Source organism: Tachyglossus aculeatus, chromosome 2 (genome assembly GCF_015852505.1).
Source record: "Tachyglossus aculeatus isolate mTacAcu1 chromosome 2, mTacAcu1.pri, whole genome shotgun sequence".
NCBI classification, from domain to species: Eukaryota; Metazoa; Chordata; class Mammalia; order Monotremata; family Tachyglossidae; genus Tachyglossus; species Tachyglossus aculeatus.
In genome coordinates, this window is record NC_052067.1 from 86020648 (window position 1) to 86037968 (window position 17321).

At 41.8% G+C, this 17321-nt stretch overlaps 1 protein-coding gene across 1 annotated transcript in view; it reads right to left on the reverse strand.

The window, feature by feature from the left end:
• ENPP1 (ectonucleotide pyrophosphatase/phosphodiesterase 1) overlaps positions 1-17321 on the reverse strand; it is an 80560-nt gene that overhangs the window by 19984 nt on the left and 43255 nt on the right. Inside the window, exons 12-18 of the mRNA XM_038760683.1 lie at positions 12706-12814; positions 10066-10182; positions 8981-9012; positions 6800-6927; positions 5624-5693; positions 4785-4872; positions 391-563 (exon numbers count right to left, since the gene is read on the reverse strand). Coding sequence (XP_038616611.1) covers positions 391-563; positions 4785-4872; positions 5624-5693; positions 6800-6927; positions 8981-9012; positions 10066-10182; positions 12706-12814 — 717 coding nt within the window. The remainder of the gene's footprint in view (positions 1-390; positions 564-4784; positions 4873-5623; positions 5694-6799; positions 6928-8980; positions 9013-10065; positions 10183-12705; positions 12815-17321) is intronic.

Here is a 17321-nt window from a genome sequence, read left to right on the forward strand (position 1 = left end):
GCAATCGGCACATGGTGTAAAATAGTGATCACAAGATCAAGTGATCGCTTGCTCAGAGAGAGTTGAAATTCCTACTAAATCAGATTGGCCATTCATCAGTGTCGTGGCTCAAAAAGTACAGTGCAGCCTACCTGAAAGAACACGGGCCTGAGAGACAGAGGACCTGGGTTCTAATCCTGGTTCTGCCACTCGTCTTCTGTGTGACCTTGGATAAGTCACTTCACTTCTCCGTGCCGCAATTACCTCATCTGGAAAATGGGGATTAAGACTGAGCCCTATATGGGACAGGGACTGTGGACAACCTGATTATCTTGTATCTACCTCAGCACTTAGAACTGTGCCTGGAACATAGGAAGTGCATATATGCCATTAAAAAAAAAAGGTACCTACCAAAACACCGCACGAGCAGCCAAGGTTTTCTTTGGTTGATTTCTCTGACACAGGGCATTGGGTCAGCTGGCTTTCTTCCTTGGGATGCTGTGGGTTGTAGATGGGTTTATTCAGAAGATGATTCAAGCTTCCATGACTCCCATTGTTGGAAGTGGGATTTAAGTTCAGTAAATCTAAAATAAAAAAAAGTTGCAGAAAAATTTTCAAGCTTCAGGAAGATAGATTTGATGAAGTGTGTGCTTTTTAAAAACAGAAGAATGCCACTAGAGGCAATAGGAGGTAACGGTTATGCCATCACATCAACCAACTTAGCATATGTACTTAATGGTTTGATTTTCTTCATTTACTTTACTCCTATACTCAAACACTCATCTAAGAGTCATCCTACAGTTCAAAGGCAATGCTGTTGATGATGAGATTGTATCCACTGAAATGACAGTGAGAATATTTTGCATTCTGAGCCTATAAAGCATTTTATGGCATCTTGCCATTCAGGCTGAGCATTGTTCTGAAAACAATGATAAAGAGGGGAAAAGTACGCCTACAGAACATGTACTGGAATTATTTTTGCAGTAGTGGTGATTTGCACAAGTCATCCATGATCTTTCAGAATTTCTATGCCCCTCATGATACATTATGAGGTAGATGCTTACTTAGTACAGTGCTTAAATGCTTAATACAGTGCTTTGCACATAGTAAGCACTCAATAAATACAACTGAATGAATGAAAGATGCTAGAGGAATGGGTGCAGGCTGTTGTGACCTCACAGAATACTTCAACAGCAGCAGATACAAAATGGGGATGGACATAGTAGTAAGGCAGTGTTGAGTATGTTACTCAGAGTAGCTCAGTAAGTATCCTACTAAACGATAAGATACCCGGGATCATATCCACCTACTCTATTCTGTCTCCCAAATGCTTAGTGCAGAGGTTTGCACTCAAATATCACTGATGGGATAGTTTTTTTCAGTTTCTTGCATGAAAGAGACAGGGAAAAAGCCAAAAGCAAGAAGTGAAAAAGAAGTCACTTGCAACTATTGTATATTTATTGGTTGGAGTTCCTGAAGGGTAGGGCTCTTTTATGATCTTGGAACAGCTGGAAAAATGCTTTGCACAGAGTAGGGACTCAAAGATGGATTAAAATCATGGAATAAAACTTTTCAATATGTGTTCCTCACAAAACCCTCAGTGTACTGAAGTCAAATAGAACACACTAGTTCTCACTTAACATAGTCAATGGTATTTATTGAGCATTCACTGTGTACTGAGCATTGTACTAGATACCTGGTAGTAGGTATTTGGGAGAGTTGTGGGCAGGGAACTTGTCTACCCAATCTGTTATACTGGTACTCTCCCAAGCACTTAGTACTGTGCTCTGCACACAGTAAGCCCTAAATAAATGATTGATTGATATAACACAATAGAGTTGGTAGAACATAGAGAGCCTACTGTCTACAGTGTATTTTAATGTTTGTCTCCCCCTCTAAATAGGGGAAATGGGAAATAAGGATACCTCCTCCAAGAGGCCTTCCCTGATTAAGCCATCATTTCCCCTCATCCATCTCTCTTCTGTGTGACAAATGACCTTGGATCTGAATCCACTAAGCACAGCTTCAACTACCATAGCAGTGTGGCTCAGTGGAAAGAACAGGGGCTTTGGAGTCAGAGGTCATGGGCTCAAATCCCGGTTCCGTCAATTGTCAGCTGTGTCTTTGGGCAAGTCACTTAACTTCTCTGAGCCTCAGTTACCTCATCTGTAAAATGGGGATGAAGACTGTGAGCCCCCCTTGGGACAACCTGATCACCTTGTAACCTCCCCAGTGCTTAGGACAGTGCTTTGCACATAGTTAGCACTTAATAAGTGCTATCATTATTATTATTATTACCATGACTACAAAGGCTGATTCCCAAGTCTGTCTCTTCATCCCTGACTTCTTTGTTCTCTGCGGTCTCGCATTTCCTCCTGCCTTCAGAACATCTCCACTTGTATATCCCTGACACCTCAAATTGTAACATGCCCAAAAGAGCATGTTTCCACCCTCATTTTTCCACCCAAATCCTGTCCTCCCTTTGTCTTTCCTATCACTGTACACAACAGCACTAATCTCCCTGTCTCCCAAGCCCAGAACCTAGGCATTACCTTTGCCTCATCTTTTATTCAACCCACATATTCAATCTGTCACCAAATCCTGTTGGTTCCACTTTTACAGCATAGTTAAAATCTACTCTTTCCTCTCCATCCAAACTACTACTACGCTGATCCAAACACTTATCATATCCCACCTTGACTACATCTGCCTTTTTGCTGACTTACTACATCTGCCTCTTTGCTGATCTTCCTGCCTCTCCCCTCTCCAGTTCAAACTTCACTCTCCTGCCCAGATCACTTTTTAAAATAAAAGTTTAGTCCACATTTCCCCTCCCAAAAGAGTTTCACTGGTTTGAGGAAAGAGGGGGGGAAAAAAAGAGATTTGTAACTAGCAACTAGCCAGACACTGCAGAAGTATCTGCAAAATCAATCGATCATATTTTTTGAGCACTTACTGTTTGCAGAGCACTGTACTAAGTGCTTGGGAGAGTATATATACTCCATATATACTGTATATGTTTGTACAGATTTTTTACTCTATTCTACCTGTACATATTTACTATTCTATTTATTTTGTCAATGATGTGCATCTAGCTTTACTTCTATTTATTCTGATGACTTGACACCTGACCACATGTTTTGTTTTGTTGTCTGTCTCCCCCTTCTAGACTGTGAGCCCGTTGTTGGGTAGGGACCATCTCTATATGTTGCCAAATTGTACTTCCCAAGTGTTTAGTACAGTGCTCTGCACACAGTAAGTGCTCAATAAATACAATTGAATGAATGAATGAATACAATGTAACAGAGTTGGGAGTCATGTTCCCTGCCCACAGTGAGCTTACAGTCTAGCGGGAGAGACAGACATTAACAGAAATCAATAAATTACAGATATGGACATAAATGCTATGGGGTTGAGGGAGGGATGAATAAAGTGTGCAAATCCAAGTGCAAGAGTGACACAGAATAATAATAATTATAGTATTTGTTAAGTGCTTACTATGTGCCAAGCACTCCTCAGAAGGGAGGGGAAGAAGAGGAAATAAGGGCCTAGTCGGGGAAGGCCTCTTGGAGGAGATCTGCCTTCAGTAAGGCTATGAAGGTGGGGAAAATGATCATCCGTCGGACATAAAGAGGGCTGGAGGGTGTTCCAGGCCAGAGGCAGTACATGAGTGAGAGGTTGGTGGTGAAATCAATTAGATTGAGGTACAGTGAGTAGGTTGGCATTACAGGGGCGAAGCGTGTGAGCTGGGTTGGAGTAGGAAATCAGGGAGGTAAGGTAGCAGGGGGCTAGGTGATTGAGTGCATAATTTAATGAGGACCAGTTGCTGGCATAGGCACCAGCTTAGGGTGGAGACTGTCCCCGCGGGGCTGGAACTGAAGGAGCAAAGCTCTTAGTTTGGGCCCCCACAGCTTTTATAATAATGGCATTTATTAAGAGCTTACTATGTGCAAAGCACTGTTCTAAGCGCTGGGGAAGTTACAAGGTGATCAAGTTGTCCCACGTGGGGCTCACAGTCTTCATCCCCATTTTACAGGTGAGGTAACTGAGGCCCAGAGAAGTTAAGTGACTTGCCCAAAGTCACACAGCTGACAATTGGCGGAGTCGGTATGTGAACCCATGACCTCTGACTCCAAAGCCCGGGCTCTTTCCACTGAGCCACGCTGCTTCTCTTCTTCTTCACGCTGCTTTAGGACAAGCCAGGAAGCTTCCCCTGCCCCTTGGAGCCAGGCAGGGACCGGAAGTGGAGTTGAGATTGCAATGGCATCTCCTCACTCCTCCCAGCCAGAGGAGGAAGATGCTGAGGATGCCACTGCAGATCCTGCCATTCTGGTCCTCATGGACCAGGTGGCCTGAGGGATTCGCCAGAGTGCAAGCTCTGGAATCACTGTCTAGGCAGCATAGCTCCTGCAGGATTTCACTGGCACTGGCACCGCCAATGGAGATCCGTGATGGCCACAATGGACCTGTGTCACTTCCACGGCAGCCCTGGCTGTAAGAGCCTGCTTCGTGTATGATGACATCAGGCGGTTCCGTAGGAAGGGCACTGTCATCTCTGCAGCTCCAACCTGCCCCATCCTATCCCGGTGGATCCCTTGAAAGATCGGGCCAGGGAAGGTGAGGGACACGCTTCACATCCAGCCCCCGATCCCTGTGTCGACTAGAGATGTAGTGATAGGGGGGTGCTTCTCCTTTTTTACCTTCTGGTTCCTCTTCCCCACCATTTTTATTTCCCATTCCTTCCTTTTTTACACCTAAGTGTGCCCACCCCCATCTTCCTGGCACACCTGGTTGCTTGTACTTACCACACATTAAATTATAAACTTCGATGTTTTCAAAGGGCTGAACCTTAGTTTTATGCTTGAATCCAGGTCCAAAGCCAATGAAGAGAGCCTAGGATTTAATCAAAGAAGAGTAGCTATAGTGGGTTCCTTCCATATTCTGCAGATATTGAGCCATACTTCAAATCAACATTATGTGACTGTTGACCTAAATACCTGACTTTTCACCTTTCAACATATAGACTAATTGAGCTTACAATGGGGCTATTTAAGCTTATTATAATTATTGCATTCAAATTAACTTATTAGTAATAATGATAATAATTTATGTGCTTTTTATGTGCCAAGCGCTGGGGTAGATACAAAATAATCAGGCCAGGCATGGAACATATCTTTTACCACTGCATTATAATGTGGGGAATAGAGGAAGAGAAAATAAGCTAACAAAAGATCTTCAAAAATTTGCTTTATCCAAACACGACCCAACATGGGACTTGAGTCAGCAAGTACACTTCATAACAAATTCGAGCGGAATCCACAGCAATAAGGAACACTAAGGTCACCACCACTTATAAGTCATGGATTTGGGAACACCTAACCCATTAACCGTTATGATTCAGGCACAATTCTGCTCCCTTCCACTACAAGTCTATCTAAAGTGTCAAATGATTAGTCTGAGATTTAGGCAATCCAAATTCTTGCTAATTGATCCACCTTCTCATCACTTTAATGATTTCTCAAGACACATTTAAAATAACACCAAAGACTTCAAGCTTATGTAGAAGATTGGAAAAAATATACCTTTGAGATGCTCAATCATTGCTCTTTTTTGATGTTTTAAAAAGTTTAACATTTTTACTCACTTGCATTCTTGAGAATAAGTTATCAGAACCATGGAATCCACCTGAACAACTCTTCTTAGTCATTGGGTTCCTAGGTTAAATGGAAACATCATATAGTGGTTGCTCATCAGTTGTATGTACACAAGTGATTTGGTTCTATCTATCATCACAACATCTGTTCTTTCTTCACAACATTTTCAAAACCCACCCCTTTCCCCTTTCTCTCCATATTGATTACTACCACACTGGTCCAAGCAATTGTCATATCCTTTGTCCACTGCTGAATCAGCATCCTTGCTTAACTTCCTGTCCACTCCAGTTCATATTTTACTCTCCTTTCCAGATCATTAAAAAAAAAAGGAAAAGAAAAAAAAAAGAAATAGCAGTGTGCATACCTTCCTACTCTTCGAAAACTTCCAATGGCTGTCCAACCATCTCCACATCAAACAGAAACTCCTCTCCACTGGTTTTAAGGCACTTAGCTCTTTCCCCACTACCCATCCTTGCTGGAACTTCCTCCCACTTCATATCCGACAGATTCCCCACCCCGTCCCCCTCCCCCGGCCAACTCTTCTCATCTCAGAGGCCTTTACTAAAATCACATCTTCTGCAAGAAACCTTCCTTGACTAAACTCCTATCTCCCCATCCTATTCTCCCTCCCTTCTGCATCACCTACGCACTTGGATCTGTACCTTCAAACTACCACCCCTACCTCCTCAGCACATCTGTACATAATCCTTATAAGTTGCTTGCCTCCCCACCCTGCAATTTATTGTAATGTGGGTCTTCCTCACCGGATTGAAAGCTCCCTGAGGGCAGGGGTTGTGTCCACCCACACTTGTGTTCTCCCTACCATTTAGTAAAGTGCACAACACACTGATTTATAGGTTCTCTCTGTACTGACAATCATAATACTCAGGGTCACCCTAGGCCTGGACTAATTCCCCTCTTGATGTTACTGAATAATTCTAGAGGATCATTGTCTTGGCAACTAATGGGTTTCTTTCAAGGGCAGCTCAACAGTGTGAGGCTGAATCGATTCATTTGAGTCTCCAGAGTAATCTCAACTAACGGTAGTCAGTGTCACCAAGGAAGTGACTATGAAAAGCACCACAGAATATCACCCAAAGCTTCTATGGCCTTCGTTATTCCCACTCTCAGCCCCGGTTAGCCATGGTCTAAGTTCAGTAACTTACATTGCCATCTGCCACTGTGGTTCCAAGTAAAATGTTAGACGCTCAATCCTGTCATTGTTGACAAAGTGAAAACGCTTTGGTAAAAACTGTTTCAGGTATGGTCTGAAAGGCTGGTCTGGCTCCATGCACTAATACGGTAAAATGAAAAATTGACAACATGGATTCATACTTATTAAATATCTCTAACAAGTCATTCTACTGGCCCATCAAATGAGCTGGGGAAAGGAAAAGTAATGACCTCTTGCTGTTCTCCTGGAAGCCCACCCCAGAGCTCTCCCCACTCGGTGAACAGTTATGAAAGGAGAAGGGTAGAAACTCCAGGCAAGATGATCATAAGTCTAGAACTATTGACGTGTGTAGGAGTTTGAAAATCCAACATCCTTACTGGGCTCTCTAAAAAGTATAGGGAAGCTTTGGGGAGGGGTGGAGAGCAGAAAAAAGAAATAAAAAATTGAGGAAGATTGACCTCTCTCCTCTGCAGTCATGCATTTCCTCTTGCCTTCAGGACATCTCTACTTGGATGTCGCACCAAAACCTCAAATTTAACGTGTCCAAAACAGAACTCCTTACGTTCCCACCCAAACCCTGTCCTCCCCCTGACTTTTTTGTCACTGTACACAGCACCACCATCTTCCCCATCCATCCTCCCCATCTTACAAGCCCATAACCTTGGTACTATCCTTGACTCATCTCTCCCATTCAACCCAACATATTCTATGTCATTGAATCTTTTCAGTTCAAACTTTATAAAGTCCTTAAAATCTGACCTTTCCTCTCCATCCAAACTCCTTGACTACAGTATTAGCCTCCTTACTGACCTCCCTACCTCCTGTATCTAGCCACTCTATTCTTTATTCTGCTGCCAGGATCGTTTCTTTTTCACAATAATGTTTGGTCCATTTATCCCCACTCCTCAAGTACTTCCAGTGATTGCCCATCCACCTTTGCATCAAACAGAAACTCCTTCCCGTTGCCTTTAAAGCACTCAATCACCTAGCCCCCTCCTTCCTTACCTCACTGATTTCCTACTATAACCCAGTCCACACACTTCACTCCTCTAACGCCAATCTACTAACTGTATCTTGATCCGATCTACCTTGCCGCTGACCACTCACCCAAATCCTGCCTCTGGCCTGGACTGCCCTCCATCTTCATATCTGACAGATGATCACTCTCCCCACCTTCAAGGCTTCACTGAAGGCACATCTACTCCATGAGAACTTTATTTCCTCTTCTCCCACTTACTTCTGCATCACTCTTGTACTTGTATTTTCATCCTTTATTCACCCCTCCTTTAGACCCATAGCAGTTATGCACATATCCTTATTGTAGTCTATCTCCCCTTTTAGACTCTAAGTTCCCTGTAGGCAGGGAATGTGTCTACCAACTCTGTTACTGTACTCTCCCAAACAGTACACTGCTCTGCACACAGTAAGTGCACAGGAAATACTGTTGATTGATTGATGTAATGTGACCTCAAACCAAAAGTGGGAGAGTTATCCCCCTGTCTTATTTATTGTCTGACAGTGAGAAAAGTACTTCAAAAGGCTAAACTGACCTCTCTTAAAACTATAATTTGCCTTAAAGCTCTGGGGCTCTGAACATTAACATCACTTGTCACCCATCATTGCAAACATAAATTTCATAGGACATGTTAACCAAAGTGAGCTTTTGCCAGTAGCCCCTGAATCTTTATGGCCCAGATACATTTAACTTTAAACAAATCTTTTAAAATGGCCACACGGATATAAATGCAACTTCATTCCACACTATAACTTCACCTAGTAACTTCATTCCACACTATAGTCATTAGTCAGGATTTGCGTGGAAATGGACAAGGTTTCGGTTAAGAGTCAGAAGTATACTTTCCTTAATATTTGTTTTCTGTGGTATTTATCAAATGCTTGCTATGTGCCAGACACTATATTATTAAGTGCTAGGGTAGATACAAGCTAATCAAGTTGGATACAGTCCATGACCTACATGGGGTTCACAGTCTCAATCTCCATTTTACAGACTTGTTAACTGAGGCACAGAGAAGTTAAGTGACTTGCCCAAAGTCACACAGCAGACAAGTGGGATTAGAACCCACATCTTTCTGACTCCCATGCCCATGCCCTATCCACTAGATAATACTCTTTCTCAGTTTAAAACAAGATACTAAAGGCCTAAAATACTTACAGAAAGATTTCTTGCAATGTCTTCATAATTAGCTAAAAAGGCAAAGAATGAGGAAATAATTGATTAAAGAAATGAAATACGAAAAGTTTTCTAAAGAGTAACCATCACTCCAACCAGAGAAAATAAGTTCCTAATGATTCAAGTGGCCTAATAAAGCCATACACATGGAATATTTCACTGTGGTAACTGGATCACCCATTACAACAATAAGATGTAATTTTTTAATAAAATGATTTCCTCTAGTGATAATATAGCATCTTTTAGCATAATTCCCTATTGCATAACTTCATATCAAATGCACTTCATATGGTTACACATTTTCAGGATGATTCCTCTTTCCTCTATAGGGTTACTACTACAGAGAATAATAAAGGATATAGATTTCAAGGCAAACACAGGAGGTGGTCCTTAAATGGTCAAATTTTGGGCTGCGTTTCAGTAGAAGGTTATGGAAATTCTTCCTGGAGATCTTTCATACTTATGATACAGCACCTTATCCAGGAGGCTTCCAAACAAACGACACTACAGAATAGTCTGTTGCCTCCTTAACAAAGATACTCCCTCACTATTTTCACTGCTATGAATCTTACTTAAAAAAAAGAAGTCCATTCCCGTACTTAGCATCTTACACAATAAATTGAGCTCTAGCTATGGCCAGGGCTCTATGGGAACAACTATGGAGGGTACAGTAGATGGAGACAATCCTGCTCCTGCCCTCAAGGAGTTGACAATCTAATGATGTGGCATTTGTTAAATGTTTACTCTGTACCAGGCACTGTTCTAAACACAGGTGTAGATATGAGGTAGTCAGGTTGGCCACAGTCCATGTCCCACATGGGGCTCAATCTTTAAACCCATTTTACAGATGAGGGAACTCAGGCACAGAGAAAAGAAGTGACTTGACCAAGGTCAAACAACAGACAAGTGGTAGAGCTGGGTTTAGACCTCATGTCCTTCTGATTCCCAGGCCCATGCTCTATCCACTATGCCTTGCTGCTTTTGCCATGGCTGACTTACATAAATACCTCTGGAGCACATTCAGGTTCAAATCAGTTATATAACTGCCTTACAGGTGTAGGAAATACCTGAGCCATTCAAGATTCTCAAGCGAGCTGCAGGGCCGTGGATTACTTTGAAATTATCTCTGTTATCCAAATACTTGTTCAGATAGACAAATTTCTTACAGCTGCCTTGCTCCATTCCTGGTAAAAAGAGACACATGTATTTATTTCAAGGAGAGAGCTGTTGGACAGGCTGAACAGGTGGTCTTTCACCACCAGAAGAAACCCAGCCCTCACCATCCAACCACAGAGTGCAACAGTTTGCAGTTTGCTATCGATCCCAGTCTGCCCTACCTCACTGTTATTTTTATTTTTTTTATGGTATTTGCTAAGTGCTTACTATGTGCCAGGCACTGTAGTAAGCGCTGGGGTAGATACAAGCTAATCATTCATTCAGTCATATTTATTGAGCGCTTACTGTGTGCAGAGCACTGTACTAAGCGCTTGGAAAGTACAATTCGGGAACAAATAGAGACAATCCCTACCCAACAATGGGCTCACATTGGACATAGTCCCTGTCCCACATAAGGCTCACGGTCTCAATTCCCATTTTACAGATCAGGTAATTGAGGCACAGAAAAGTTAAGTGACTTGCCCAAGGGAGCCAGGATTAGAACCCAGGTCCTTCTGACCACCAGGCCCATGCTCTACCCACTAGGCCATGCTGCTTATCAAAATAAACTTAAGGTCCCTGAGTATTTCATATTTTCTTATCCAATCCCCCAACTCAGATGGGCTATCTCAGGGGCAGGGCAAAAGGCTAATAAGTCGGTGATACATTTCACTCTCTCGGGCTCCATCCCACCCAAATTCCTTGGTTTGTGACTCAATCCAACTTGAGGATTCTCTGGAGGGTGAGGGAAGTTTAAGCCATAAGTCAAAGAGTCAGGTCAAGTTCCAGAAGCTCCATGAGTTGGACTGAACATTCCCAAGTTTCCCGCTTAAAATCCAATTTGGAGTCACTCATTTTTTCTGAAGATTACTCCAACAGTGACGGGTTCATTTTGTTCTTTTATGGTATTTGTTAAGTACTTATTATGTGTCAGGCACTGTACAAAGAGCAGGGTAGATACAAGATAATTAGGTTAGACACAGTCCCTTTCCCACAGAAGGCTCACAATCTAAGTAGGAGGAAGGAGGGGTATTTAATTCCCATTTTACAGATGAGGAAACTGAGGCTCTGAGATGTTAAGTGACTTACCCAAGGTCACATAGCAGGAAAGTGGTGGAACTGGGATTAGAACCCAGGTCCTCTGATTCCCAGGCTGGGTTCTTTCAACTCCTCACTCTCAGCTTCAGGGCTCTCCATCACCTCGCCCCCTCCCTTCTCTCCTTCTACAGCCCAGCCCACACACTTCACCCCTCTGCCACTAACCTCTTCACTGTGCCTCGTTCTCACCTGTCCCACAGTCAACCCCTGACCCATGTCCTACCTCTAGCCTGGCATTCCCTCCCTCCGCACATCTGCCAAACTAGCTCTCGTCCTCCCTTCAAAGCCCTACTGAGAGCTCACCTCCTCCAGGAGGCCTTCCCAGACTGAGCTCCCTTTTTCCTCTCCTCCTCCTCATCCCCCCCGCCCTACCTCCTTCCCCTCCCCACAGCACTTGTATAGATTTGTACAGGATTTATTACTCTATTTTACTTTTACATATTTACTATTCTATTTATTTTGTTAATGAGGTGCACTTAGCTTTAATTCTATTTGTTCTGACAACCTGACACCTGTCCACATGTTTTGTTTTGTTGTCTGTCTCCCCCTTCTAGACTGTGAGCCCATTGTTGGGTAGGGACAGTCTCTATATGTTGCCGATTTCTACTTCCCAAGCGCTTAGTACAGTGCTCTGCACACAGTAAGTGCTCAAGAAATATGATTGAATGAATGAATGAATGAACTATACTACTTCTTAACTCCTTTATATCAATCAATCATATTTACTGAACAAAACACTGTACTAAGTGCTTGGGAGACTACAAAACAGAAGAATTCATGGACAAACTCTCTACAGATAACGATCTTACCTATGAAACATATATCATTCTCCCCAAGAAGTGTTTCCTCTCAAGCCTCAATGGGTGCTCACTCAAACTGCCTTTATAGGATTTGATAAACAATTCTGTGTTCACCTCATCCATGCTTAATGATTTATACACTCGATTATGTCTCTTAACCTTTGTCTTTCCCTATCAACGAATCCTAATTTGTACCCCAACCCCCATTAACCTTCAAATAAAACTATTTTGCTCCATACCTTTTAATACTTTTATTGCTCTTCTCTGTACCCTTTTCACCTTAATTATGTCTTTCCTGAGATGCAGAAAATACAAGTGCATGCAATATTCTTTTTGGGCACATAAAAATTTTATAGTGGTAAATTAGGATTTATTTTCTATGTCTTAGGATCTCTCATATTGCCATGGCCTCTTTGGCTGTCATGGATAAAACAGGAAAAGTGGATTTTTCTTTTGTTTAAATGATTCAGATACAAACAGATGAGAAAGACAAAATTAATCCCTCATCTCTACTATTGCTAAAATGCAAATGATTTAGAAAGTTTCAGGGAATATGAGAATAAAAAAGACCCCATCGAGTGTCAGTAATTAAGGGGAAAAAATTAAAAGTCCATGCAGGAGAATCTGAATGAGAATGGTTTGAATTCAAATTACCATGATCCGACACAAGAATAAGGTTCAGGCATTTGTCCAATTTTAAATTTTTTAAGCCATCCATCAGCATGCCAACAATTTCATCAACTCTCTGCAATGCTTTAACAACCTGAAAAAGAATAGATTTCATGTAGAATAAGTTGTTTAAATACTATGCTGGGAAGAATGCATCAACTGAAAGGGAAACTCAGTTTCAGCCCAGAAAAACTAGGATGATAAGGCATATCTGTACATTTATAAGCTAATATTGACCCATTGTTTAATCTATTAATTGCTTTGTCACAGCACTTCACGATGGGATATGGAATATACAAAAAAATTAATTGAAGCAATTTCACATTCACAAGATGAACTGCAAACAAGCTGAAATTTTCCTAACAAAGAGAAAAACTTGAATCCAAGACAATTGTATGTACTTGGCACTCATCACTCCACTAGCTTCATTCAAACTGAGGTCACCAAACCTCTACAGTGGCAACTCTCCTTTCACAAGACAATCCTGTCAAGTCTCCAATTGAGATAGGCATCTCTCTTGGGTAAATTAATCCATCAGCCACAGGTTACTGGAAGGCTGCCTGCAGAACACTGCACTACACTTGGAAGAGTGCAACAGAATTAGTGGACATGATCCATGTCCTTAAGGAGCTTACAGTCTACCAGGGGTGAGAAACACTAAAATAAATTATAGGAGGAATAATAGCATATAAGATATGTACATATGTGTTAATGGGGGTTGGCAGCATTTAAATGTTTAGGGGTTGCTAAAGTGCTGAAATGGGAGTTGGGAGAAACAGCTGGGGAGAATAAAAATCAATCATGGAAACTGAGAAGTAATATGGTCTAGTGAAAAGAGCACAAGTCTGGAGGTCAGAGGCCCTGGGTTCTATCCCGACTCTTCCACTTGTCAGCTGTGTGACCTTCGGCAAGTCACTTAACTTCTCTGTGCCTCTCTGTAAAATGGGGATCAAGACTGTGTGCCCCATGCAGGACAACCTGATTACTTTGTATCTACCCCAGTGCTTAGAACAGTGCTTGGCACATAGTAAGTGCTTAACAAATACCAACATTATCATTATTATTATTATTATTATTATTTTATTATTATTAATCCACTTGTCTACTATGTGACCTTGGGCAAGCCACTTCTTTCATTCATTCATTCACTCATATTTATCAAGTGCTTACTGTGTGCAAAGCACTGTACTAAGCACATGGGAGAGTACAAAATAATAATAAAGACACATTCCCTGCCTACAACCAGCTTAGAGTCTAGAGTCTGTGCCTCAGTTTCCTCATCTGCAAAATAATAATAATAATAATAATAATGGTATTTGTTAAGCGCTTACTAGGTGCCCGTACTGTGACTAACCTGATTATCTTGTGTCTATCCCAGTGCTTACATAGTACAGTGCTTGGTACAAAATAAGTGCTTAAATACCATAAAAAAGGTCTCAGAGAAGATGTGATTTCAAAAAGGCTTTGAAGTTGGGGGGATCAGTGGTATGTCAAATGAGGAGGAGGAGGGAGGTCCAATCAATCAATTGTATTTATTGAGCGCTTACTGTGTGCAGAGCACTGTACTAAGCACTTACTAAGGTCCAGTAACAAGAAAGAAGAGAACAAGGCACAGTAAGTATATTTGCTTAAAAGGAACAAACAGGGACAACTGGGGTATAGTAAAGACATTGGATAAGCAAAAGGGAGGGAGGCGATTGAATGCCAAAGCCGATGGCCTAGAGTTTTGAAATGAAGAGATGAATGGGCAACCGTTGGAAGATTTTGAGAGACATAGGAAGACATGGGCAGAGGTAAATTCTCAAACCCATTTAGAGCTACGCTTATACTCATCTTATGGCTATGGAAATAACTGCCTGCCTCAAAATGCCTTGTATACTTATAGGGATACACACAAACTAATTTCAGTTAAAACTGTGAATTTTGATGATCACAATAATAGACACAAAAAACTCAAATTTCATGGACTTTCAGTGAAATACTGATAATGAGGAGAATTCCTTGTTACTTGGCAACTTAATATAAAACATTTCTTTAGGTCACAATGTACAAGTTGAGGAATTTGAAGTGTGATATTTGATTCAAGATTCCTTAAATGGTAGCTTAAGAACGAACTAGAGGAGGTGAGGAAGGAAGGGAGAAAGAGTCAAAGAAACCCAGCAAAGATTGAAACTCAACCAAGTCTTACTAATCCAAAGATGATAATCAAAAATAAATAGCTAGTCATTTCTCTACCCACCTTGCCTCTTCCTTCCCCAGTGGCAGCATATTTGGCAAAGGGGTGGGTGGGGTGGGGGGAGGAGAATAGGAAGGAAAGAGAAGATAGGTGAGTGAATGTGCTTGTTATCTAATTGACTTGCATTGTACTAATGCACTTAGTATAATGTTTGGCACAGAGTAAGTGCTAACAAATACAATTATTCTTCTTTCGTTTTCCATCAATCTGATCAAAAGGGATTAAAAGGAAAACAGCCTGTCCCCATCCCCAGCAAAACAACTCAACATACCCATAGCTCATAAACTAGCTGTGGGGCATAACACTGAGAATCAGAGCCAGAGAACAGCAGATCTGTCAAAATAGTCCTGCTTTGTTGTCAAAACAGACATTGGGAATGAAATTGTAGAATTGTTACAGGAAACCAGATTCCCTTGGTGCAAGACAATTAGGCAATATGATTCAATTCATGGAATTCAGTTTTGTGAAAAAAATTTTTAAGAATGTGTCTGTTCAGGCATCACTCAATATATGAAAGCTTTTTGCAAATCTTTCATGATCCAAGAACCAGCTCATAAAATGAATCAGGAAATATGTCCTTGAGCCATTAAAACTGAAAGAGGAGTCGTTTCTGAAAACATACAGGACAACTTCAAGAGTCCAGGGAGTTGGGGTCTGGATGTCAGATTCTCAAGTAATGTTTTTTCATCAGAAAATTTGTTTTTTTACCAACTGGGGTAGTGGAGGGCGCATGGTTAAAACAATCAGTGGTATTTACTGAATGCACAGCACTGTACAAAGCACTTGGGAGAGTACAATCCAACAACAGACACATTCCCTGCCCACAACTGGGAAGTTATCTAGGAACAGTCTAGAGGGGGAGATACACATTAATAGAAATATATAAATGACAAATATGGACATAAGTTGTGGGGCTGAGTGTGGGAGTGCATATCAAGTACTTAAAGGGTAGAGATTCAAGTGCAAGGGATAAGCAGAAGGGAGAGAAAGTAAAGAAAATGAAGGCTAGAAGGCTTCAAAGGTGGGGAGAGTGATTATCTCAACCTTGGATCCTTACCCTTGGGGACTTTGCTATTTCACCCACCTTCACTCCCACAACATTTACTTATATACAGATCTAAAAATTATTTATTTCTATTGATGTAGAGTTAGATGGGCAACCATTGGAGGCTTTTGAGGAGTGAACAGATGAGAACTGAATTTTTTTTTAGAAAAATGACCTAGGGAGCAGAGTGTAGTAAGGACTAGAGTAGGGAAGAGACAGAAGGCAGGGAGGTAAAGAGCTTGGAAGTTTTTTGGTTTTGTTTTGTTTTCTTTTATTTTATGGTATTCATTAAACACTCGCTATGTGCCAGGCACTGTACTAAGCACTGGGGCAGATACAAGATAATTGGGTTCGACACAGTTCCTGTCCCACACTGGGCTCACAGTCTTGAGAAGCAGCATGGCTCCGTGGAAAGAGTCTGAGGTCATGGGTTCAAATCCCGGCTCTGCCACTTGTCTGCTGTGTGACCTTGGGCAAGCCACTTAACTTCTCTGTGCCTCAGTTACCTCATCTGGAAAATGGGGATTAAGACTGTGAGCCCCACATGGGACAACCTAATCACCTTGTATCCCCCCCCCCACCCCCACCCCGCCCAGCACTTAGAACAGTGCTTTGGACAAGCCCGCTGTTGGGTAGGGACCGTCTCTATATGTTGCCAACTTGTACTTCCCAAGTGCTTAGTACAGTGCTCTGCACACAGTAAGTGCTCAATAAATACAATTGAATGAATGAATAGTAAGCGCTTAACAAATACCATTATTATTATTATTATTAATCTCCATTTTACAGATGATGTCACTGGGGCACAGAGAAGTGAACTGACTTGTTCAAGGTCATACAGCAGACAAGTGGCAGAGTCAGGATTAGAACCCAAGTCCTTCTGACTCCCAGGCCTGTGGGTATTTATTGAGTTCTTACTGTGTGCAGAGCACTACACTAAGCACTTGGTAGAGTACAATGTAACAATAAACAGACACATTCCCTGCCTGCAACGCATTTACAGTCATGGCATCACACAGCCACAGTCTGAAATCGGGAGAGTCCAACCCCCAGAATAGCACTGCTGACAGCCCCACCTATATTGCCGTCTGTCAGAGGATGAAAGCTCAGCCCAGAAAGTGATGTAGGGGCACTATGTGTAGATCTGAAAAGCTGCCGTGTTGTCTTAGAGATAGACAACTTCTGTTGTTGTTATTCTATAACTATCCTACTTCTATCTTATCCTATTTCCTACTTCTATCCTATGTAGAATATATCCTACTTCCAGGATCCTACTACCTTACTATCATACTACTGGATCATGGAAATAACTGCCTGCCA